At 37.4% G+C, this 26,107-nt stretch overlaps 1 protein-coding gene across 2 annotated transcripts in view; it reads left to right on the top strand.

The window, feature by feature from the left end:
* The window catches only part of commd10 (COMM domain containing 10), a 68,552-nt gene that overhangs the window by 24,557 nt on the left and 17,888 nt on the right, over window positions 1–26,107 (top strand). Inside the window, exon 6 of one of the 2 annotated variants that reach the window (XM_028034843.1) lies at window positions 11,511–11,561. The exons of the other annotated variant lie outside the window; for it this stretch is intronic. Within the exon in view, the coding sequence (XP_027890644.1) occupies window positions 11,511–11,546 (36 nt within the window). The 3' untranslated portion in view covers window positions 11,547–11,561. Of the gene's footprint in view, window positions 1–11,510; window positions 11,562–26,107 lie in introns of those variants that run through there. 2 annotated transcript variants of the gene reach the window in all.

Genomic DNA, 26,107 nt, shown 5'->3' with positions numbered 1-26,107 from the left:
GGTTTTAGTTTACATACCAATGGGACGTAGATACGACAGGGGCAGGAGACAGGCTGTTTAGTTCTGTGAGAACTTATTAAAGTTCAGCCTCTTTGAAGAAAGCCTTTAGCAGAAACATCGCTCGCTTTTTCTTTTCTTTTTTTTCCTAAACCGAGAATCAAATTTCTCTTTAAACCTTTAATGTGTCTTTGAAAGGTTTGAGTCATGAATTGTCAGTTCTTTGTTGAAGTTGGAGTAACATCTCCTTGGGTTAAATAGCAGCTCTGATCAGATATATGAGCCATTTCTGTTTTGAGGGCAGCTCTGTGTCTCAGAGAACTTGCATCAGGGTTTGTGCCTCTGCACTGTCAGAATAACAGCGGAGACAGGCGAGGGTATGAAGTCTTTGAACGCATGTAGTCACAAAAAAATCTCTCCATCTCTTCTGAAATGCAAACACACACTGCCTGTCCTTCCTCCACCTTTCTAAATACTCTCAGACACAGTCAGGAGCTTACTTTGGTCATATATTCTCTTTGCTTTGTGAGGCTGTGCTGGGAAACTCAAGGTGCTTTTCTCAGGTATTTTCTTTGGAAAGAAAGAATTGGCATGTTTATTAAAGGGCATCCTCAAACTAAATATATAGTTATATATTTCTGTACAGTTGAGAGTGCATTTTAGAGGATTTCTTGTATGGTATAAATAATAGAGCGAGATGAATTTGAAATAAGAAAAAAAAACATTCAGACTGACAGCTTCACCCTTGATGGTTTAGTCCTTTAAACACTGAAAACCAATTAGGTGGGTCAGGGGCCTGGGGACGCTGGCAGAACAGACTCCAATGCCGCTGTTCTGTCATCAGCAGCTTCAGTCAAACAGCATGGAGAAAATAACACACTCTTTAATTCTCTCAAACTCCCACATGAAAGGGATTTATGCAGACGTTCAGGAACAAAAACGGCACAGAAGAGTTTAGTTCACATCGAGGATCTAAAGCTGTGTTTCCAGTCTGCTGTCAAGGTATTTGTAAGAACGCTTTTGAAATGCAAGAAAATGGAAATGGAAATTAAGTGATTTACGTAAATGTCTCAAAGGCTGAGAAAAACACCCAAGAATGGACCGATTTAGTCCTATTTTCTTTTTTGTGTCTGCTTCTTTAAGCAAAACTAATATGTTTATTCCTTTTCCAGCAGTTCAGCTAAGTGAGATTTTATGTCAGGCTTCTAATTTAGCAGTTCAACTGATATTTTTTTTTCTTCCTCCTACTGCAAAACAGTAGGATATTGGACTTCATTCAACTGTTATGTAAAAAGTTAAATTATATGTTAAAAAATATAAAAAATATGTTAAATTAGAATTCTAAGAAAGCTCATAAAGGTAATTTCTTAAAATCTTGGCCAGTTTTTATCAGCAGTCAGAATTGACACTGTTTATTTAAAATCTATTTTATCAATAACTTGATATCACTTATCAGACTTCTCAGTTTCAATTACATTCTGAACTCCAGTGTTTTTAGAGGGCGGATGACGGTTTTCTATCCTGAAAGCATCAACTTTCCTGTGGGAGGTTCCTCTCAGCATCATGTGACCAGATTTTCACTAACAGCCTGGTTTTTGATGAAGACCAGGATAAGACTTATATATTAGGGGAATGATGAGCATTTTTAAGTAATTGAGTGAGAGCAGATCAGTTGGTTGTAATGCTTGCACCACCTCCACCGCACTTTACACCTACTCACCATTTCAACTCTGCCGGTCTTTCTTGGCAGCTCTGAATAAAAACAACAGGTCTGCTTCTAGAAGTCTTCTTAGGCCCAGCTTAAAGTCTTTTGACATAAGGTTTTCAAGTTCATGCAACAGAAGACAGATACTTATTTCTGTTGAGCTACAGATTATTGGCTTGTCGACCTTTCTCAGCTCCTTTTAGTGCTTCCTTTAAAGATTCTTGATTGTGATGCACGCCATTTACTCAGCAATAAGCTCTAACAACTTTAAATTTTGTATTCAGAATAAGACCTAATATCTTTATGTTTTCAATTGGAACAGCTGGAGCAACTTATTCTTTTATTACTTCACAGAAATTTAACTTCTGTTAATAGGTTCATATTTTTTTTCTGTCTAGACAAAGCCACTGAACCAACAAGAATCTGAGCCACCAAGATAGCTTTGATGTTTTTCTGTTTCCTCGAACTGTGACGGTTTGACCATTCAGCCGGCCAAATCGGCCAACCCCATCAAGGTGCCCGGCTTTGCCCTTTTCAATAATTCATCCCCCAAATTTTCAGGAAGAGTTGGATGCTGCTCTAATAGTTGGCCAAACAGGAGAGAGCTCTCTCTAATTGGAGTGACATGAAGTCCCCACCGGTCTGCACTAAATGTCATAAGAGTAGCAGCCAAATACCAAGTGCTGTTAAAGGCAAAGCCGCTAGATTGAAAGTGGCAGAGTAAACTGTGGCTGACCTGACAGGGAAGAATATGATTAATGCGACACTGACTGCATAGACACACTTCATAAATGCCAGTCATTCACGCTTTGCTTAGTCAAACTAACACTGATTAGTATAAACACCAGTGGCAGGTAGAGTGAGTAAAAAGTGTAAATAAAAGTATTAAGTATTAACCTTTTTCAGAATTTGTCACATTACAACCAAAATTTGGTGTTTATTTTGTTGAGATTTTATTTGATAGACCAACACAAAATAGCCCATGATACCCTTTGTAGAAACATCTTTTGTTTTAGTTAGAGCTGCAGGTGACATCTCTACTATTGTTGTACATGTGGAGATTAATTTTTTTCCCCAATCACAGAAAGTTAATTGGACTGGAAAAGACGGTCTTGAACATCAGTTTTGTAGTTTTGCCATAAAGTCTCTATCAAATCTTCTTCCAGGATTTTTCAGTTTCTGTTTTCCTGTTGGGGACAAATTCAGCTGCACAGTATTATTCTGCCACCTCTGTGGCTTTCCTCCATTTGGACATTGGCCAAAAAGTTACATTTTGGTTTTATCTGAACAGTGGAATTACTTCCACATGCTTGCTCTGCCCCTTGCAACAAACCATCTGTTGGATCTTTAATAGCTTCCTATAAAAGAAAGCTATTAATCATTTAGAAATTGTCATTTCTAAATGACAATCTTCTTGTTACAAGTCTAAAAGCCAAAATTGTGAAGTGCACAACTTCACAATTCTCTGACCCATTCTGCAAGTCTCTGCTGCTCATCCGGTGTTACTACTGTTGCTGCTTCTCTGATCAATGCTCTTCTTTCCCTGGATGATTTCAGGTGAAAGGTCATGTATCGGCAGATTGATCAGACACTTTACATTTCCGAATGATGAGTTAAACATCATTTAGTGAGAGTTTTAGCACTATGATTTTTTATTTCTAATCTAATTTTGCTCTCAACTTCGCTACAACTTTATCCCTGGTCTGTCTGCAGTGTTACTTGGTCTTCATCATGCTGTTTGTTCACCAGTGTTCTCTAACAATTCCCAGAGAAATTAATAAAACAGTAATATTCATGCTTAGATTATTTTAAACAGATGGACTTTGTTTTCCAATTAGGTAACTTTTGAAGTCAACAGGTTTTATGTATTTGTGTCAATAAAAAGGGTGCTGAATATAAATGTATGGCAAACTTGTCAAATGTTTTATGTAAAAAAAAAACACATTTGTATAATATGTATGTTTAATTTAACTTCACAATTATATGTGACTTTGTGTTACAATAATTTGCTGGACATTTGATTGGTTCTATATTTGCCATCAATGTAAACAATCACTCCCCCATCACATAATAACAGTATTTAGAGTTACTCCCTTCAAAGACAACAGCTGGTCTTTTAAAAACAGCTTAGAAATGGTTTGAAGAGCAGGTTGAAGAACAATAGATATTCACCTTGCCTCCAAAGTCCCCAGAAACCAGCCTGAAGCCATCTGGGATCAGAGATCTCATCCCACAATTCACAGGGGCTCAAGGATTTAATGCTAATATCCAATTAACAGACACTCCCAGATGTTTTTGTCCATGTTCTGACTGAACGGAGTTGCTTTGGTGGCAGAAGAAGGTCCTAAGCAAAATTAGTCTAATTAGTTGAGCTGTGTGCATGCAGACTATAAGAAGTGAGCATGCACAATTTTCTTTGTTCTATTTTCACCTTCTCATTAGCTTGATTTTTTTTTCTCTGTTTTTGTACTGCTTTTTTATATAGATACACATGCAAATACAAACTCACACAAATTCAAATGAACTAAGGATTCTGACTCTTTGCTGCTTCTTCTCTCTTCTCTTATAACTAATTCAGTACTTTAAAAGTCCCTGCTATTCTCTTGGAGCTAATTAGAGATAATATCAACACACATGTAAATGATGCGCACACATGCATGCCGACAATCTCCACCCAGAGTGGAGACATGTGATTACAAAGTCTAATTCTCATATTGTTTTACATTATTTATGAAGCAGTGTTGTTGGTAACCCACTGACCTTCCTCTAATGATGGCTCACACAAACCCCAAGAAGGCACAGGCATACTCTGTTGGACAACCATTACATTCAACCAGATTTCACTTTCCCACAACTTTATATTTCTTGAAACTGACAAGTCCATTAAAATATTATTTACTATGGTCCCAACTAAACCTATTATTTTAGCCATTTAATGTGGATAAAATAACTTGAACATATGAATATATTTCTTCTGTTGGTATGAAATACTTTTGTCATTGGGCTATTGAGAACAAATGCAAAACAAAGATGTAGGTAAAAACATTATTGTGTAGGGCTTTTTTTTCACCTTGTGTTGATGGGGGAGTTTTGCATAATCGAGGAAAGAAGAATGGAGAAATTTACATTTTTGACATTTTTGATAAGAATCTTACAATGAAACAAGGGTGTATTTTTCAGCAAGACAAAGATCTCAAACATGCAGCCTAGCAAACCTTCAGTTGGTCAAAAATAAAGAGAATAAATCAGCTAGAAAGGCTCAGTCAGTCACCCAACGTGAATCCAAGATTAGAGAGCTCAGAAAATAACCCTTCAAGTTTGAATCACACCTTAGCAGTGGATCTAACGTTTTGCTTTACCTTCAATAAATGTTAAGGTGGCATTACAAAAAGAGTATTTTTCTCAAGTATATTATGAAAATAAGTAAGCGTGTTCAATATTTATTCCTTAAGTTATTCCACCGTTTATCACATACCATAATTCATGAACTAATTTGTTCAGATGCTGCTTTTGGTGCTTAGATTGGCTCTTGACATCTGGTGCAGTTTGTCAGTAGACCCATTAGAATTATATTTGATAAAAATGTTAATGTGTTCAATACTCGCTTTATTCTCGGTGTGCCAGGCCATTGAGTGTTTTGCCCCCTGAAGTGAGTCAAATCTTACACTATAACTGCATGAACAATTTATGACCCCACAAAGTGAGTAGGACAAAACACTCTCACAGTGGAAAATCCATAATTCCCTCCTGCAATCTGAATATATTCTCACACTTCAAGCAACCTTTTAAAAGCCTCCAAGTGGCTGCCAGCTGAGACTTGGTTGTGGTTCAGCATCTTGAAGGTTGCATTCATTTTCGGCTGAATAAAGTGTTTTTGAGAGCCAAATAAAACTGACGCAGGGTGAAATACAAACTATTTATTGTTTTAAAAGGAGCGATAGCTCCTGGCGCTGCTTTAGAGTTTGTTGCATAAACATTGTACGTTTGATGTGAATGGTGAAGAACTGCCATTTGTGACATTTGACAGTGCAAATGAGGCAGCCAGGGTCTGCCTATGATGTATTAATACCAGCGCAGCTTGATTCTTTGCAAATGGCTTTCAGGTAATTGCCAAGCAAAAAGATTAATTCCAGTATGACATTTCTGCCTAGAAATCTGTGCTATTTTCCCACTCTTATGTTCACAACATTTGTCGCTGTGCTGTCGACCAGCAAGCATAATGCAAAAGTTGACAGCTTGTCAGATAGGTCAGAACATACCAATGGTCGTGGGTGTAGAGAAATAATCCTCATTGTTTTAAGACTAGTTCAAATGTCAGGAAACACTTGTTTATGTAGGCGTATTCGACCTCAACGTCTTGCAGGCTTAGAGGCCTTATGAAATATATATGTTCGTGCAGGCACACAGAAAGTAATAATCTAACAAATACACATATTTGTGCAAAGCCATACCTTCAAACTATTTTAAGTAAGTGTATTCTGTAGGTTATTTTCCATCTCAATGTCTTACACATGTCAAGAACGCGGGTGTGCAAACAAAACTGCTGGGAATTTACATCATGTACAATGCTGTGGTGAAAATATACAAAAAACAAAGTTGAACAGAGGCAGTGTCAAAGCTTCAACATTGGTAAGGTATTATTTTCTTGTCCTGGGTGCATCTTGTAGCACATTCTATCTTGAATACACTCTGGAAAATGGAAAATACTATAGAAGTGAAAAATGTTATCATTTAAAGATGACACATTTTATCCCATTTAAGTGTTGAATATATGATCAATATACAACAAGCCATTTTGAGCAGGAAAAGTCTGTAAAGATTTTCCAGTTGAAAAGTTCAGAAATAAAAGCACTTAAATGGATGAAAGTATTTTAGGTTTCCTATGTAATCATTGATAATTAGAATAAAAATAGATCTGATTTGTTATCATTTTAGGTTTATGTTGTTACACTGTTTTAACAATATAAATGGCCTTTAACGGTTTACCAGATAAGTAAATATGTGGTGATCATCTACAGGCTCTTAAAATGTTGTGATTTCTTTTTTTATTAATTTCTTCAGTTATTTTACTGTTGTGGTATCTTGTGTGTTAATTTTTAGCCAAGATTGTGTGCACAAGCAAGAAACATGACTTTGGGTTTTAAGAACTCTCAGCTTGTAGATATAAAGTATAAATATATAAACTGTAGAGAAAAGAAATGAGGACAAAGAAGCAGGTATGTACATGGATTTGCAGCCAGTTCTTTATTATATATAAAGAAAAGAGAGGAATTGTGACACTGACTGTAAGGTGTTTATCAGTGTGGAGGAAAGTGATCAACATTAGACGCAGCGTTGCTGAGGATTGTGAGGGAAGTCCACCATGATCTCCACAGTCTTCAGTGGGTTTAGCGCCAGTTTGCTGAGACTGAACCAGTGGACCATCCACTGCTGCTATCACTGTACTGGATCAGACCAGTGGCAGTGTTGTCATTTGCAAACGAAAGGAGTTTTGCTGAGGTGCAGTTATTTGTGTTCAGAGATAAGAAGAGTGGGGAGAGAACAAACTCTTTGGTTGGTGCTGGTTCTGATAGTTCTTGTGTGGAAGAACCCCAGTTGCACCTACTGCTGTTGGTCTGACAGGTGTAGGGCAACAATTTGATTCTGGCATTTGTCCCTGTGGTTCAGGATGTGAACCAAGTTTATTAATTTCCAAGTTTACTGCATCAACTTCTCCTTGAGAGAGTTGGATGGGGTTCCAGCAGGGCCGCTGTGATGTCCTTCAAATGCTTCCCCACCAGTGTCTCAAAGGATTTCATGACCGCAGGCAGCAGGTCTGTAGTTATTTAAATTTAGGATGCCTTTCTTGTTGGAAGGCTCTCAGGTTGCTGTTTAGAATTCAGAAAACGGTTCACAGCTTGCTTAAAAACAAATAGTACATAGAAATGTTTGGTTTTCGTCCTGTATCCAGAGAGTTTCTTCTCTGGAGGTGCAGTAATATCCTCAATAAAGAGTTTTGCACATGGTGAATGTTTCCACTGTTTAGCTTGATAAAAGTTCTGCTTCCTTCTAGTGCACATTCCTTCCAATTATTATGGAAACAGCAGGTAATTTCCAAAGAAGCAGTCCCGCAGGGGGAGGTGTAATATATCCAACTCACTGTAATAAACTTACCTATTGAGACCCGCATGTCTGTGCCTCTCTAGAAGCCCTGGTGCTAAAAAACTCCTAATTGCATTTTGTAATTTAATAAAAGCGTCTCTCTCTCTCTCCCTTCACCTCCCTCACAGCTTGGCTCAAGATGTTTTCATTAAGCACATAAGTAATTCCACTGGGTTTATATGTGTCTGACTTGACAGTTAAAAACAACAGGTGCGGTTTACGTTGCCAGCCTAATACTCACACCTGCACAGTCTGACAGAACAATGGACAATGAATGAAACCGGTCTGCGTGTTTCTTCGTGCCTCGTGCTCTCTGGGTCTCTGACGCTCCTTTTCCTTGTTTCGTCTTTCTCTAGATCTTATGTAAATCTGAACTGCACGATTGTTTTTCAACATTTCTATTTTTTTAATCACATGACTCATCAAATATTCTAGGTTAACCGCTCTGCAATAACAAACACATTCTTTATGCGTCGGAGGGTTCTTTCCGACAAACAAGACACTGGGCTGACTGGAATGAGAAATGGGAAACATGTAGCTCATTTCCGGGTCTCCAAAATGTATCATTAATTCTTCATGTTTGGTAAAAACGATGTTGGTTTTTATGCAGGACTTTTATTTCTGACTGGATAAAATTTAGATAGTTCTGCATCTTATCTAAATTTTGTGTCAGCATTATGTAGATTTAACCTGTCTCTGTTTACTGGTCTTACTCCTGTCAACAGAAGTTCTTTCACAATTATGACCATTAAGCACATTTTGCTGTTTGCCAAAGTCCTGACTGTAGACTTTTGTTGAGATGCAGTAAACCAGCGGTAAATGAGCTCGCTTGGGTTTGCATGTCAGTCTCATTGTGCCGAGGAGCAGATAGCAGAAAGAACGGTTGAGAGTAGCTTCTTCTCAGCCTCGCCCGCAGACCTGGAAAACCTCGATAAGACACTCAGGTTCTGAAGGCTTTAAAAAGACATGCTGGGGTGGAGTGTTAAATGAACAGACTGTGGGGAAGAAGAGGAAGACAAGAAGGTGTAGAGGGAGGGATGCCGGAGGAGAGATGGCGAGGACACAGATTCATTTTAGAAGTAGTTTTTTTTTCCCTGCCATTATGTTTAAAAAAAATCCTGACAATCCTTTTAGTCACAGCAGAGATTGGAGAAGTCCTCACAGGGAAACAGTTACCATCCTCCCCTAACACACACCCACCCATGCACACACAGCCTGTTTATGACTTGATCTTTTCTTGCCAGTGGTCTGAAACTTCATTAATTCTGTCTGAAGGCAGGGCTAAGTGTTACTGGCAAATATGGTTCTCTTACAGTTTAAAACCTGGATGTCAGCTTCCAAATAAGGTTTTCGTTTTGATGAAATGCATTTCATTAGCAATGAAGACACGGCTAACAGTATAAAAGTACTTCACTGTACGCCTAGAGATGAAAAGGATTTTGCATTTTTAGTGAAGCAATTGACTTGAGAAGATTTGATTTTGTTTCTTTCCCAAACTTTGCTCCATGAGTTTTATTTAGCATAAAGTATTTTTGATCTAAAGTAGTTTTGTCAGGGCTGCGTCTCAGCTGTGAAGCTCTGTGGTGTGATGTTGGAAACCCAGAGGATTCAAAGTGTTTAGTATGCAGTTCTGTTGTGCTTTGCAGAAGTAATGAACTTTTGCACGTTTGCTACAGTTCAAAGACAAATTAAAATTAATTTTTAATGAGTTTGCATATTAACTCAATAATTAACTGAAAGTAGTGTGTAATTGTAAAATTGCTAAAAGGCTATATATTTTTATTTAGACAAAAATCTGAAATGTTTGCCCTTCATGTGCATTCCATCAATTATTTTTAGAACCACTTTTTTGTGCAATTAAAGCAGCAAATCTTTTTAGGGTACATTTCTACCGGCTTCTGAATTTCTAGATATTTTGTCATTTTTTTCTTTGCAAATCAGCTCAGTCAGTTTGGATGGAGAGTGACTGTAAGTAGGGATTCATGATATTATTGGCATGGTATCAGTATCGGCCGATATTAGCTGTAAAATTTAATATCGGACATAGGATATTCCGTCAAAATAAGTCACCGATATTAAAGTTGTTTTCATGACAAACCAGTGATAGTGATGCCTGCAGCACAGCTCAATGTCATATTTGCATTGTTTAAGTGTTGTTGTCGTCTTAGAGAGAGCAAATGTTAAGAATAAATTTGACATAAAACATAATGCAAGTTGAAAGTGTTACATCATTTTCAGCCTCCTTTTTTAGCATTTGCATTTGGTAGCAATCTAAAGAGACAAAGATAATGTAGTATTTCAGTTCCACAGTAGAGAAAGCCATATAATTTTAGTAAGTAGGTGTAGGAAAAAAAAAATCTGTATCGGTATCGGTTATCGGCCAAATAAGTTTTAGTACATCGTCATATCAGATATCGACCAAAAATTCAATATCATGCATCCCTAACTGTACGTATCAATTTTCAAGGCTTTAATTAGGTCTAGATCTGGACAAGGCCATTCTTCCAAATGAATAATGCTTTGATCTAAATCATTGCATTCTAGCTATGATTTAGGTCAAATCACAGCTAGATTTGACCTAAATCAAGCTTGAATGTTGCTTGAGTTAGGTCAAGCAACATGTTTGAATGTTGTCCTACTGGAAGGAGAACCTTATCTCCTTTCTTTAAACTTTTCTTCAACCTCTAACATGTTTTCTTCCAGGATTGACTTGTGTTAGATCTTCCAACTAGCTTCTGCTGAAGTAAAGCATGCCCGCTGCATGATGCTGCATGCAGGGGGCATGCAGCGTTTTGCCACTTTTCTTCAAAGGCCAAATATGTGCATTGCTGAACCAATGGTTGTTATGTCCACCCGAGTTATGAATCTTTACAGCTCCTCTAGAGTTACCTCTCGGCTGCACATCTGATTGATTTCCTCCTTACTCGTCCTGTAATTTAAGGTAGACAGCCATGTATAGAATATAGTGACGCCATACCCATGTTTTCATGTATTGAACTTTGCCCTTTGAAGATAGTTTTATGTGCGAAATCTGCTTTAACATCCCCTTAGTCTTATTTCTGGTCTACCTACTGTCATATTTGGTTTTAATTTAAAAGATCATCAGAAAACACAATCCTGTTCCTTCATTAATGTTCTTTAACAAATTTCTGAGGCCTTCGTAGAACAGCTAAATTAATGCCAAAATTAAATCGCAAACAGATGGACTCTATTTAGGAATTAGATAATTTCTGAAGGTGATTTAGGGGTGTCACACAGTTCTCACAATTATGCACTGTGGTGTTGGTTTAAAGTTAGTGTTTGTGTGATAAAATGTGAAAAATTTCAATATTTATTTTCTTATTTTTTCTGGGCACTGTAGGCATACAACTTTACAAGCATGTGGATAAAAGGAGCTGTTGCTGGAGTGAAGGGTTAGTGTTTTTGTAATGTGCATGAGTCTCAGAGAGGTTTCAGGTTATAAAAACATGGGTTGATAGATGAAGGAGCAGGGACTAAGGGTGAGGTGGTAAAACGGTTGACAATAAAGAAGAGACATATGAGGTGTGTTTTGATTTGGTTGTGAAAGACTTGAGATGGTGGTGGAATTCACATGGAACCTGATGCTTCCTTTCCATCTTTTTATCTCTTTTTTTTCACTAACGCTTTGTTTACTTTCATGCTCCAGTTACAAAACACAAGTGGAGTTTTCTTCTATGACTGAACAAAGCCAAGTTACTGAGTTGGAAGAAGTCAGCTCTGCAGAAGAGTGGAAAGGGTCAAGTAAGGAGAATAACATTTTACCTTTGTGCAAAACCTCTGATGATACTCTGCTACTGAGCTGTAAGAGTTTTCATGCAATTTACGGCTGTAGCTATCCAATATTTTATTACGCACCTACAGGTGATTTCATCTTTTTTTTAATTACTCCTCTTGCCCAATATCTTTAGTCAACATAGAAAAATATTTATTTATCAGAAACACTTGATGGCGTTTTCTTTTTAGAAAACCTTGTCATGAGTAACTTCCTTTGGGTTACGTTTACTCTTTACCTTACGATTTACAAAGAAAACATTAAAAGTAAAATTCCTATTTTTCTGGTATGACATTTGATAATGTAAAGCTTTTTGTCTATTCTCTTTTGGTCGTTTTATAAGAGTACATCATGATTACTTGAATTTACTTTATTTCGTCTTAGAGATTGCTGAAAATCCGAGTGGCAAAATATTTAGAGCAACTGGACTGTTGCAACTATGATGTGCCTTATTACTGATCCTTGTGTGAATATTTTTAAAAAGTGATTTGTTGTTTTGATATGAAAGATTGATTGTATTCTTGTTAAGGAGAGTGTCATTATTCATCATTATATAATTGATGGAAGAATACCCCAAAACCATTTCATCCAAGTCATGCAAATTTAAGTTTAATTCCATCTTACACTAAAGTTATATTTGTATAATTTTAATTAAAAAGTTGAAAATAAATATATATTTTTTTCATTATTCTGGCAAAAATAAAGAAAAAAAAGCCCCAATCCAATTGCTTCCCTTGTTAAAAAGATTTTGTGTTCAGGATTGTTTGTAATCAAGTCAAAACATAATCTGTGCTTAAATTTTACCAAGTAGTTTTCCTATTAAGAAACCAAAACAAAGCAAATTGGCAAAGCAAGTCTCATCAGAGAGTCACTACTAATCTGAAAGATGTAAAATCAGATGGAAATTCCCTGAATCACATCTAATGTGCCTCCAGAAAAAAATCTATATTCTGGCTCTGTATAATGTGTAATGCAGTCTTTGTGATTAAACTCATCAGTCCCTCATCAGATGACACACTTTTTGTGGATGTTTATATTTCTGAAGTGCCATCTGTCTGCATTATTCTTTGAGTCTAAGCTCATCACTGCCTCTCCTCGCACTTCTTCTATTTGCACAAGCAATCTTGAAATCATACAAAACACATTTATTGAGCATTTAAGTACATACATTTTGTTTATCTTTTTACTCGTCGTGCAGACTTACCTCCCTGTCACTACTTAGCAACAAACAACAATCCTTCTTCCTGCAGGTGGTAAAACTCGTACAGAACCTTCTCCATACAACCATAATCCAAGTCTAAGGATAACTGCAATTAGTAGTTTATCAAATTACTTTGATTCCATCTATAAATACATATGTAGTCAAACCCACATAAACAGCTAACATTTTGAGAGTCGTATTCTGTAACTGTGTTGACATCATCAGGTTTTAAAGCCCTCAAAAGAGACCCCAATAGTTGTTTTTGTCAACTCTTTTACTGTCTGAAGAAATGGTTGTATAGCAGCTAAGAGTTTACTGTCTGTAGCCAAAATGCTCATTTGTTCCTTTGATTTTGCACAATCAAGTCGGTGTGATTTCGTGTTTTCACCTCAGCCACCAGTGCATGTCTGCCTGTGACAGCTAAGATGTACCAATAAAGGTGATTGTTTCACTTGTGAATGAGGCTCACACCACAGACCGAGCTCATTGTGCAGCAGTTCAACATTCTCGCTGCTAGCTGTGGTTCTGAATGCATGCTTCGTTTATTATTTAATTCAGTGAGTCTGCAGCTAGGTAATGTAGGTGGTTTAGAGAGACTTTGGGTAAGTCATTAAATTGAGTGGTAGCTGAAAATGAGTCGTGCTGCTTAATGATGCTGGTGAGAGTTACTACCGTCTCTCCCAGGTTTTAGCTGATGACTTTAGATTCATGATCCAGATCTTGTTTGAGGTTTTAGCGAATTAAACTAGAAATGATTAAAGATGCAGTGCATGGCTTGAAAATAATTAAACCCACAAGCAAAATTTGAAATTATGAGTTAAAATAATCCTCATAATTTGCTCAACAGATTATTAAATCAGGACAAATTAAAGTTTTATGCCAAAACTTTGCTAATTCTACTGATACTAATGTAAAATTATATGTTTAACACTTATTTAAGCTGGTATATATGCAAACAGACAACTTTATTAAAAGTGCTATGAGTCGGTATAAAAGCACTGTTGCCTCTTGGAGGATAAAGTATAAAAATAAGCAGACAAAGGAAAAAGGATGCATGAAACATAATGCAAAAAAGTCTGAAGTAACTAAAAAACTATAAAAAGCAAAACTTTGGATTTGTAAAGCATTAAATTCGGTGGAGGATTTTTTAAAATTAAATTCTTAAAGCAGTAAACAACACAGCAAAAGAGAGCAGCGGTTTTGCTGGGGGAGAAAAAAAAGAAGAAAAAAAAGCCGTATCAATATTGCATTTTTATCTTCCCTAAACGTCGGATCTTTGTGCCACTTTTTGTTTTTTCAAAAATGCCTCAGAAACTGAGTTTAACTTGGTGTGGAAAGTTCATTTTAAAACTTGTTTTAATATTTTATTTTAGCATAATTGTACGAGCAACCAGTCACAATTCTTGTGTTCCATTCACACATACAAACTGTACATATGAAGCCGGGTTTTTCTAAGACCACGGCTGGCACTTAGAAAAACCCGTCAAATGTTTACAAGTCTCCTCAAATATGTCTTCTGGTCCTCTGATTATATAGTTCAGTCTTTCCTAACCACAGCGGCATCAATATATTTTTTGAAAGTGTCCATTTTCCTCTAGCTCAGGGCTATCGTTGTCCAAAGTCAATTAAAAGAGAATGTTTTGAGTTGACCACAGAGTCCTCGGGATACATGTCAAACATCAATAACATTTGCACTGCAAGGCCGTCTCACTCGCACTTGAGAACGATTCCTCTTTCTTGTTATTAAGAATCTGGAATGTCAGCGGGACCAGCGGTTCAATATACCCTCTATGACTTCTTTATGAAGTACAACTTTCTGGTACTGACTCAGGCCTTCATGGTGTTGATTCAGCAACAGATACATTTCCCAGATTTTGGTCAGATGCCAGCTGCACATGTCTGATGGTGTCTCCTGTTCCTCTGCATCCTTAAGGTGCTTTATTGGACTGAAATCTTGGAGGTCACTGGAATCCAGGGAACTCATTCATTCAACAAACCAGTTTGAGATGATTGGAGCTTTGTGACATGGACAATTATCCTGCAAGACATGGACATTAGAAGATGTGTATGCTGTGATCTCAAACCACACGCAAACAGGCTTTTGCATTTAAACAATGTTTGTCTAAATCTGCGCTTTGACTGTGGGTTCATTAACAGTTTTTCCTCCAGAACTTAACCTTTTTGTTTATCTAGTATGTTTACTATGTCTGCAAGTTTGCCAAACTGAGTCATTTATGTAGATTATGTCCCCTGACACTGAGCAGGTGCTCCTCTTCTTGGAGTGTCACTGTGATCTGGTGATCCAGATATCCACAGTGGAGAACAGAACGTGGTGAAATTATACCGGCGCAACATTAATCTCTGATTGTTTTATTGTCGGTGTGGTGTAAAGCCCACAGACTGCCATTATAAAGTCAGTGGAAATGTGTTGGTAGATTGGATTTTAAATGAACTGCGCTAGTTCATAATTAAAGCAGACGAGATGAGTCTCATAGAAAAATTCTGCTTTAATTTAAACTTAATTTCAACTTCAAATTGAATAATCAACATTCTTGGGCAGTTTTATTTGTTGTAATCTAAATGCTGAAAATATTTAAGCTTTACAAGTTAAAAGATCTTAAGAAGGCTTTGATGAGACCATTTCTCTCTCTGTCTCAGTAGAGACGCAGAAACCAGAAGTTAGTTGTTTTCCTGACTACAACCTGTAAGCATGTTCCTTCCTACCTTGTTCAGACCTGTAGAAACTTTTCGCATGATAGGTAAAACATCTCTCAAGAAATCAGAAAATACATCCAGTTGCCTTAGGACTGCCTGGGTCATTTTCTAGGTAGATTTTGATTAACTTTTTTCTGACTTGGCCCTGGTTCTTAAAAAGGTTTCTGCACAGGTTAAGGGTTGCTCTGCAGTAGGAAAAATACATCACACCACCAGCAGCAGAAGCAGACTAAATTGTGATAAATGGCAGGATGTACAGCTGTTAAAGTAATGCAATGTAAATGTTTTAAAGTTACTCTGCAGTTACTGTCAATGTATGGTTTTAATTGATAAAGGAATTATCAATTCCTTGATCAAGGAATGTAGCTTTACTAATCATGCACAGTAAAGCTACAGTCAACCTATTGTACAACATACGCACCATTTTTCTTTCATGTCATGCTTGAGATATCAGGTACGGTTAGAAAGGACAGAAAACCTCTGAGATGCCAGAGGTTTTCCAAAGTAGAATGACTCTCCTGTAGGGTTAATGTGTCTTTTGTTCACAGAGTCTTTGACATGTTCTTTCCTATATGGAATAAAGAACATCTCATTAGGCTAAAACACATTCTTTAGCTTGATTGCCTTCTGGCCAAAGTCAGCTCATACTGTGGAGGTAATGATAACTCTTCCAACCTTTAGATAATCGGCTATCCCCCCAGAGAGTCCATTAAAAAGAAAGACAAGGTGTTGGCAGCATGGAGTTAGACAGAGGGGAAAAATGGCAAAGCGTCACATCATTAAATGTCGAGGTGGGAAATTTCTGGTAATTATTGAATAAAAGCTGGTTGACAAGGAAGAAGGAGAACAAGTGATTTATACCCATAGTTTCTTCTGCTAATTAGAAACGAACGACCAAATTCAACTTTTTCCATATTCTAAAGTATTGTGGACATTTTTCTTTAAGTTAAGAGCTATGCTAACGTTCAGCCCTGTCTTTTCCTAATTGGCCAGATTGTCAGTTTTACTTGGCAAACATTCAGACATTCATGGCAGTGTTTCCTAAAAATGAAACATTTTACCAGGAGTCAGATATGTTGTGAGAAGTATTAACATTGGTACTGAAGTCTATAAGTTTGTTTTAATTTAGTTTATAAACATCCCCAGAAGCTGTCTCTACCATGACATGGTCAGCCAGTTCTTCCGGTGAAATTAACATCAGCAGACCTTCACAAATTACCATTAAATAACTTTCAGAAATAGTTTTTGGTTTGTTAAAGCATAAAAACTTTAGACCATTTTCTACCTCCCAAGAAACATCTTTATTTTTTAAAAACCATGAGAGGAATTCATTAATATGTAAGAGTTTGCACACGACACCTTAAAGTGTAAATTTCAAGATGTCCTTACAAATTACAAAGGTTTTTTTTCCTCACCTTTACTTTATCCTTTGGGACTTCATTAAAATATTTGAACTTTGCACAAAAACACCTTAAAGAATGGAAATTTGCAATTAATTTAGTCATTTCCATTTTGTGTAGAACAATTTTTTTTGTGCATAGATTTTCCAAAGTGAATATTTCTTTTCTGCATTTTTATTTGAAAAGTAAGACCTCTAAAAACAATAATATTATGTACTTTGCCAAAGGCCACTATTATGCATTGAGCAAGAATTATACTTTGCACTGTGGTGTCATTCTACATCTCCACTCACTGTGTGGTTCAATACCTTCAATAGATTGTCCAATGTTAGGATTAGATTTAAACCACTCTTGTCTAATAAGAAACTAGACTCTGGGACAATTCATAATAGAAAAGAAATGGGCAGCTAATGTAGCTAATATTAACAAAGGTAATCACTAGCACCAGTGGACCCAGACTGAATCTGACAACTTCAGCAGAAATAAGCTACGTTTCCATTACAAATGTGTGCAAAACTTTGTCAATATAAAAAAACCCCACAATCTTGCAACTTCCATTTAATACGAAACACAATTTAATGTGATTTTCACAATTAAAATTACATGTGAATAACTTTGATCATGCGATAAGGCAATAAAAAACATTCCGCCATCCGGTTATTGATCATGTGACTCATGTTTTTGGGAAAAAGTGCTTACAGTTTTGTGTAATAAACCAATAAAAGATCGCCAAATAAAAAAAAAAGCTAAATCCCTGGACACTGAACAGGGCTGCTGCTGAATACATTTGCTTGGTCAAGATTGTTTATAATCCTCACCACATGTTTGTTTGCACCATTAAAAACCCCCATTATTGAACATATGTTTTTTTCATGTCATTAAAGTTTCAAATTTTGACATCTAATTTTAAGTTTGCTTTTTCTAAATGTGTGTTGAATTACCCTCTATGTATTGGTTCAGCCTTTATTAATACCATGAAGTTATTGTCACGCTGTAATTGGTTTGATTTTTCTGATCAATACTAAGCAGAACCCAACGGTTGACATTTTTGTATCCTGACATCCCTGGAACTTTCTCAGGCAGATGCCTATCTGGTCAGTGGGATTTCAAATGGTTTATTGAGTAGGAGAACATCAATAAGTGACAGAGAACAGTCATAGCAGAGGCTCAGACAAAGATAAAAGTCACACGGTCTTCCATATTCAATGTCTCTTTAAATAAAATTTCATACCGATATCATTTTTTCTGAATGGAGTCCATCTTTATAGCACTTATCTCCATCTTTGGTCTTTGCCTGCCTTTCAGACTGTGAAATGGAGAGCAGTAATTTCCTCTGCTTCTCTGTATGTTAATGAAGCGCTAATCTGTTTCTGAGCGAGAGCCTTAATGAGGGCGACGTGCTCCTCTCTCTCACAGCCGGCTTGCTCCTATTAGGCTGCCATTATGGAAATGGCTCGGTACGGTGTGCCGTCCTGGGAGTGGACTCAAATGTATGCCTTATTTCCACTTTTGAAGCTTTCTTCTCCCTCCTTAAGAAGACTGGGTGTTCCTCTGAGGGAGCGAGCTGCAGATAAACAAACATGGTAATGACGAGCACGGGGAGAGGCTTCGCTCACTTTGAGGTCTGGCCTTTTTGAGATGCTGGATGCTTAATAGGCCACTGAGGAGGGATCATTGGAGATGGAGAGCTCGGTGTGAGCCAAATATCAGACTTCTCTCTTAGATATACCCCCAAGCCAGCTGCTTTATCGTTAATCAACATCATTGTGTTTATGGAGTCTTTTTTAACCCCCCTCTGGTGAATCTCCTGCTCATAATCCCCGGCCAAGTTAAAAATGAACACTCAAAACCTGAATTATGGGAGATTTTTAACGTTATTTTCCACTAGATTATTGCATTCCATCAATGGTGTCACATCCCCCTTTATCCTAAACGCCTGCCGATGAGGATAATACTCCGCTGGATTTAAAGAAACACCCAAACCAGATTAAAAGTAGGAAAAAGATGCTGCTTGAAGCTGAACATGTTTCAAAGACCTGTATCAAAGGATATTATAGCTTTATTCATTTAGGATGTATCTAGGCCAGCCCAACCCGTGCCACTCCCACAGACCACATATGAAGGGTGGTGTGGTGGGAGACTGTGAAATGGATTAACGTCTCTCCCTTACTTTAATCAAAAATTTTAATTTTCAGCTTTTGTCTTTGTCCTCCTTTTCCCCATTTAAGCTCCAATCTCTTGACTCTCCTTAAAAACCTCCTACGTGTTTCGTCTTTGTCGTCTTCTTCTATATTTGGAGTGTTTTACATCAAGCTTGTCGCTTTTGAGGCTTTTTGTTGAGCAACCGTTAAAAAGCATGTCAGGTGGAGATTGGCTCTTATCTGCACCAAGCAAAGACTTTCACCTTATGCTGAAAGATGAGAATGAAATCATGTTAAGCTGGTGTTAAGCTGACATTTATATCTAAGGTGGATTCTTGTAAATGCAAAGCTTTTTGAGGAAGCTCAACCGCATCAATGAGTACAATACATCGGTGGATACGTAAGGAATGAAAGTAAATTTTTTTAATAGTTGAGGCAGTGAACTGAAGTTAAATGACACATAAGTGGGACATAACAACGTCGCAGTTATGTTTATTTATTATCTTGCTGTGTTCCTCACATTACACAAATTCACCACTGGGGCTTAACACTGAGGATTTCTTTTCAGGTGATGAAAAGATGTCATAAACCTTCTGTCATTTTATGTCTCTAAGGGTGGGCTCGAGTTTAAAAATCTGTCAGAGTTTTTTCTAGCTAAGCACATCAATCAAATAGACGTGTGTTGGTTGGTTTGATGCAGGAAATATTTCCTGTTCCTCATCCTACATGAAGAGATTTAATCTGAAACTCTTAAAGCCCCCTTCATGTGTTTACTCTGTATAGCTGTCATTCAAGTGTCTTGAAGTAGGCCTCAAACAGTGAATTTTGAAGTGATAGTTTTGTGTCAGAGCACCCCATTAAAACGCTCCGCATAGTAACCCTAACATATATAAAGTCATTTGGGATGATTTCTTGATGTGAAACATTTCGCTCCGTGTTTTAAAAATGAATTGAGTGCCCCAGATTCACCTATTTAAAAATTTACAGACTGTTTTGTTTATGCCATGGTATTTGTCAGTTCTACTTGCTACTGTTGGCAGAGCTTTGGGCGACGTCGGGATATAAGTCGCTCTGAAGTGGAAGTTTCATAAGTCAAAGAATACGAGACAAAAAACAAATATAAGTAACACTGAACTACAAGTCGTATTTATTTAGAAATGATTAAACATGAAGGGGACCTTGAAAATATTGATGATATGATTCGGTAGCATGTTGTGTTAAAATGCATTCTTTTTAACTCAAAAAATCTGTCAACCATGGCTAGGAAGTCTGCTGGCAGTTTCTGACACACAGATGTCTGTGTTCTAAATTAGTTTGGTGCATAGCGGCTCCACTTCGCTGGCAGAGACAAGCGGAGACGTATGTAGTGCAAATCCAGGATGATGGAGAGCCGATTTGTTGCATGAAGCAGTAACACAAAGAAGATCCGCGTGCAAAGTCATTTTTATTTAGTTTTATTTGGTGACTACGAGGCTGTGAAGACGTAACTCATGCCTCGCCCAGCTTACTTTCAGCCTGTGATTAGCTTTCTTCATTTCTGCAGACGGTAATGTTTGATCCTTGGTTCAGTTTAAATTAATATCTAACACAACAGTCAATAAATGCATCATGAAGAAGAAAAAAAGTATATAAGCCAAACCTAACTATAGGTTGCAGCACCAGCCAAACTATAAAAAAAGTATGACTTTTATTCCAGTAAATACGGTAAATAGCACCGATTTTCATTAAACTCACTCAAGTCACTTTATAACAAGGCGAGGTCTATTTCATATAAAGTTATATAGAATTCAGTCAGTCCATCTACAGCACAATACATTCAGCTTCACTTCATCAATTGATAAACAGCTACTTGTCAAAGGAAAGCCAGTCAATTGCATGTAGTCGCATCACTTTGCAGCAATCTCCCACCCAAGGCAAGCATGCGGTGATAGTGGAGCGGACCAACTCTATTTTAAATGGAAGAAACCTCCAACAGAACCAAGCTCAGCAAGAGCCGGGGGTACTTTCTAGGAGAAAAAAACAATATAAAGAGAAGAGTTTCTGGCAGTAGTATCTATGCCCATTTAGGAAAAGGACAGCTAAATACAGAAGTGCTAAGTCTGGATTACCTTTGATGGAGAAAACAAAATTCAACAGTGCAGTTAATGGAAGCAGTATTTCTTTGAGTGGCTGTACCTGGGAAAGACACAGTCAAATACAGAGGCATACTTTAAAGATAAAGATGTTATGTAATGTTAATGAGAGCAAAAACTCTTTCATTGAATTCATTTAGGAAAGGACATGACTAGATTCACTGAGTTAGGAGTACTTTCGTAAATAAACAGTAGACCAGATTAAGGAGAGAAATTGCTCCGTCACTGGCTCTGACAATAGAGAAGAAACAGAAAATACAAAATTAATGGCAGCAATAATTGCAAATATTAATAAATAAATGGGAAAAAAATGTACGAGGAAAAGTTTTTAGTAAGTTCTCACACAGCCTGGGGCTTTAGCACGCAAGTGTAGTGACAGCTCAGGAAAATCTAATCCACACTAACGATGAGCTTCATCAAACAGGAAGGTTTTAAGCCTCTTCATAAAATTAGGGAAAAAAATACACAATTCAAACCTCAGCCAATGTGAACTAATGTCAGATAATTAGGGAAAACCTGTAGAGGTTCAAAGCCTAAATGACTAATCTGTGTCATAAGGCAGAAGTACTTATTTATACAAGCCAGTGAAAAACATTCCTATCAATAAGGCAAGCTCTTACCCCTGACCTATTAGCTTAGATTTAAATGCTCATAGACCACAAGAAAATGAGCAACCACAGCATATAGCAACTTGCAAATGTACTGGAAAGCTGATCTGATGCACACTCTTTTACTCAACACTGACCACAGTATTAAGAAAGGAGGAATGTGGAGCTGCCATATTTCTCCAGAGAATGGAGGAAAAGACTTCCCTGTGGTTGAATGAAAGAAGTTAAGAGGAGAGGGATTCAGATGGGAAGAAGGGGGATTTAAGACATTTGTCACACAAAGAGGGAAGGCACCGCACATGGGTTTAACCCTGTAAAATATGCCTGTGTGCATGAATGTATTTGCACTGTGTTTTTAATTAAAGCCATGGCTGCTAAGCGGCGAGAGCCCTGACTGAAGGATGCGGTAGTGATGCGGCTGTCCCAGTCATCCTCAGTTGGCTCGCAGAGTAGCGCAGATGTCATGGTGCTGTCTCTGAAGCAACCCGAGTGTGCACCCCCTGCAAAATGCAAACCAGATTTATCTCAGACTTTACAGCCGAGTATGACGGCACTGAACATGTTTACCGACTCCAGTGAAAACCCAGAGCCTCATCACTTGTTTATGAATGTCTGCTTGTGTTTGTTTTAGCGTCAAATCCACATTGCACTTTTATACCCACAAGTTACAGCTTTGGCTCACGTAGAGATATTTTAATTGAATTCAGGGATAGCCGTTCCCTTCAGTGAAGTCACAAAACACACATGTCTGTAAGTTTGTGTTAATCTTCCATGGCAAGATTTTTCAAATGCTCAACCTGGGGTTAGCTGGCAGCTTTGGAGTTCAAATATTAATTTACTTAAGAAAAATTTATGCTGTAATGCTCCACCAGTTGGAAATATTTGTAATTATTACTTTATAAATGAGGACTGTTTGACAGTGACAGTCGCATTTTGTCACTCAACAAACAAAACATATATTTTATAGTAATTTATTGTGATAAACAAGCAACTAGGCATTACTTTTAAACACACCAATAAAATACATTAACTTTATTGCTTTGAGATGAGAAAGTGTGAAAAACTTCAAAGATTGTGAATACTTTTGCAGCGTTGATGCGTTCTGAAATATCTAAGTAATACAGCAGTTAATATTTAACTGATCTGCTATGAAGTTAATGTATTTTATCATCTCCCTGCTGTTTCCCTTCCAGCATAGCTCTACAGATCCTGAAAAAAAATGCCCATGTTTAGGATTACTGCCATGCTTGATGACATAAAAAGCCCTGCAATATTTTATTAGGGGCCATAAGTGGCAATAAAATGTTTATTTCTGTTGCATATCAAGTTTGTCATGTCCTTGATTTTATAGCCCAACCACTAAAATGCCTCAGTGAAAGAAAACATATTTAAGTGGAACCATTAAAGTTGTCAAGCAGTGTACATATAGGACAAACCATTAAAATATCTTTTATTCTTGCTAAAGAACGAGTTTACCATGCTTAGAAGTTAATCTTTAAGACTTACAGAAATAGCTCTTCAGATAATTGGTGGCTTAGAGAGGAAGTTACAGAGAATAACCAGAAAGCTAATCTGTCAATTGGTTTATTCTTCTTCACTGTGGGCCATGGGGGGACAAAGCTTTGGCTCTGCAGGCCTCTGCTTCACCGAAACAGGACTGTACTGATGTGTGAATATATGTGTGTTGAGGCATGTCTGCATGGAGCCTGTTTGTATATCAGTGTCCATGCTTCAGTGTGTTCCTGTCACTCTGCTTCAGTGAGTCGCCCACTGGGTGCAGACAATCCCAGCCTTTGTGTTTACGTCCTGCTCGGCTCTGCACTGTACTGAATGCACTTTGGGGAGTGAGGCGTGTGAAAATCCCACCCTTGCCCACCTAGAGGCTTTCTGCTCCGTTCATCTGTCTGTGGACGTTGTAAGAAAGCGACGCTTGTGTGCATGTTTTAGATTTTGTGTGTGCTATTTATGAGGGTGTGACAATCCACAGCAAACAGCCGGTCTCAGCGTTGGACACCACAGAGAGTTTCTTTATTAGTTTTTATTGCATTAATGGCTGAACCCAACTACTTGACAGACGACCCCAAGCAGAGGCTCCTCTCTCCCCTCAGATTCAGAGTTGTTGCTTTTTGTCTCTTGCTCTTTTCTTTACCTTCTTTCATCAGGCTTTGATGTGAAAATGTCTTCATATTTTTCTCATCGCCAACAATTTGACATGTCACAGCCTGAGATGAGCAGATGTAATGAATAACATGAATATTCGCCTCATCAAACACAGCCAGCTCTTTTCTACTGATCTCTGTTGCTCTCTAATGATGTGGAACAGGCAGATTAAACGGTTCTGTAAAAATAATAAACACATTTATCCCTTGTTTGTATGTAGTACTGAAGCATATTGATTTTTTTTGTTTATGATTATGTCATTCTGCTTGTTTGTACCAGCTAACCTTTGGATTTAAAGCTGATGACTTCAGAACCTCACTCCAAACAATCTAAACTAACTTCCTATTGCAGGCATATTTGTAGCTGTTGATTTTCTTGATATTGCATTGAAATATTTGCATTAATTCAACTGGTAAGCCTTAGACATTATCAAGGGGGTCATAATGTGGTGTGCAGCTTGCAGCTTCTTTCTGCTTCTCCCAGCTCATCTGCTCAGTGAACCAGTCCTCTTGTTGATAATTAATTAGCTGCTGTTAATTGATTAAGTAGGCTGTGTAAACATCTGTCCAGTTTTCTTTATGTTGTAATGCTGTTCAGCTTTCCATGTTTTACATATCTGTGGATTCCAACAGGACTTGAACACTTTGTAGGAGTTGTATGAATGTGGCATATTGTTAGCATAGCTCCACCTCATTCACCTCACTGGCTTAAAAAAGACAAATTTGTCTGATCATAAACCCCAGATTTGTTGTTCAGTATTCATGGATTCACCTTTTCAGATCTTTCTGTGCATGGTTATGGATGTTCTCAAAAGCATATCTAACAGGTTTGAAAGAAACTGCAGCTTGGGGATCTGAAATATTTACAGACGTAATGCTGTTTGCCATGCTGTTGGTTGGTGTTTGCAATGCAGCTAGTGCAGGAGCTGCATTCATTTTTCTTTGTGCCAATTGGCTGAATCCCCAAGAGCAGAAATGAAGAAGACTATAGATGTCAGCTTTAATGATGAGATGTTTTCCATTGTGCATATTATGCATGTAGTTACATTTGGTGGTTGAACTGTTAAAAATAGGTGGATATAACTTCAAATAGTCCCTGGTGGTTGTGGTCCCTAACTGGGGTCCTCTGTAGTCATAAAATAGAAATGAACCCAACTTTATACAATTTGTAAGCTTAAAGCAGACTCTCACTGAGGAGATGTTCCAACTAATTAACCAGCTAATATCTGCTTATTACACTGTGTTACTGTAAAAGGACAGAACAGCAAAGAAAAAAACTAAATTTCAACAAAAATCCACTCTGTTCTGTTTTTTGTTTAATCTACATGTCATAGATAATAACCCAATATTGTATAGAATTTTATCAATAGGAGTTTTTTTTTGTTGCTTTTGTTTTCCCAAAATAAAGATAATTTCCCATAAAAACAAAAAAGCTTTTCAGTATAAAGAGCAAGGTTATTACAAAAACTTAACAGTTTTTGAGTTCCTTGAGCTATTTTTTTCAACAGCTTTAAATGAAATCTTGTAACTGGAAGTAATGGGAACTTCATCCAACCCCCAACAGTTTCTTTGGACATTTCTCTACCTTCACCCATCCAGGTGACTAAATGCTATAGTTACTGTTGATTAGCCTTCTTCTGCCAGAGACTATGTACCATTCAGATACTCATGACTTATTTGAACACATTAGTATTCCCAGATGTGAAGGGATGTTTGTAAAAGACTAAATATAGATAAAGAAACCGACTGGAATAATGTTTGTTCCAGATTTTATATCCGACTCTAAAACAGGGTGTTTTTTTTTTTTTTGTCCATTAGCATCTTCCTGTTTTTTCAGTTTTCTCCCTGTGATTTAGATTTGAATGGATTCCTCAGATGGCGCTCATCTTCATCATCAACAAACCCCTCATGTTTATGCCATTGCTGCACCATAGCATGCAAAGACTCAAGAGACGGGATGTGGGAACAGTGTGCTCAGGGTGGAAGCCTAGCCACGTCCCATTGTGTTCAACCACAACACAGGATGTGGATGATTCTAGTTTGGATTTACAATACAAGAAAATAATGAGCCACACACACATTTTAACTAGAGAGAGGACATAGATGACATCATGC

The sequence above is a fragment of the Xiphophorus couchianus genome, chromosome 12, assembly GCF_001444195.1.
Source record: "Xiphophorus couchianus chromosome 12, X_couchianus-1.0, whole genome shotgun sequence".
In the NCBI taxonomy this organism is placed as follows: Eukaryota; Metazoa; Chordata; class Actinopteri; order Cyprinodontiformes; family Poeciliidae; genus Xiphophorus; species Xiphophorus couchianus.
This window is presented reverse-complemented; position numbering and strand designations above follow the sequence as displayed.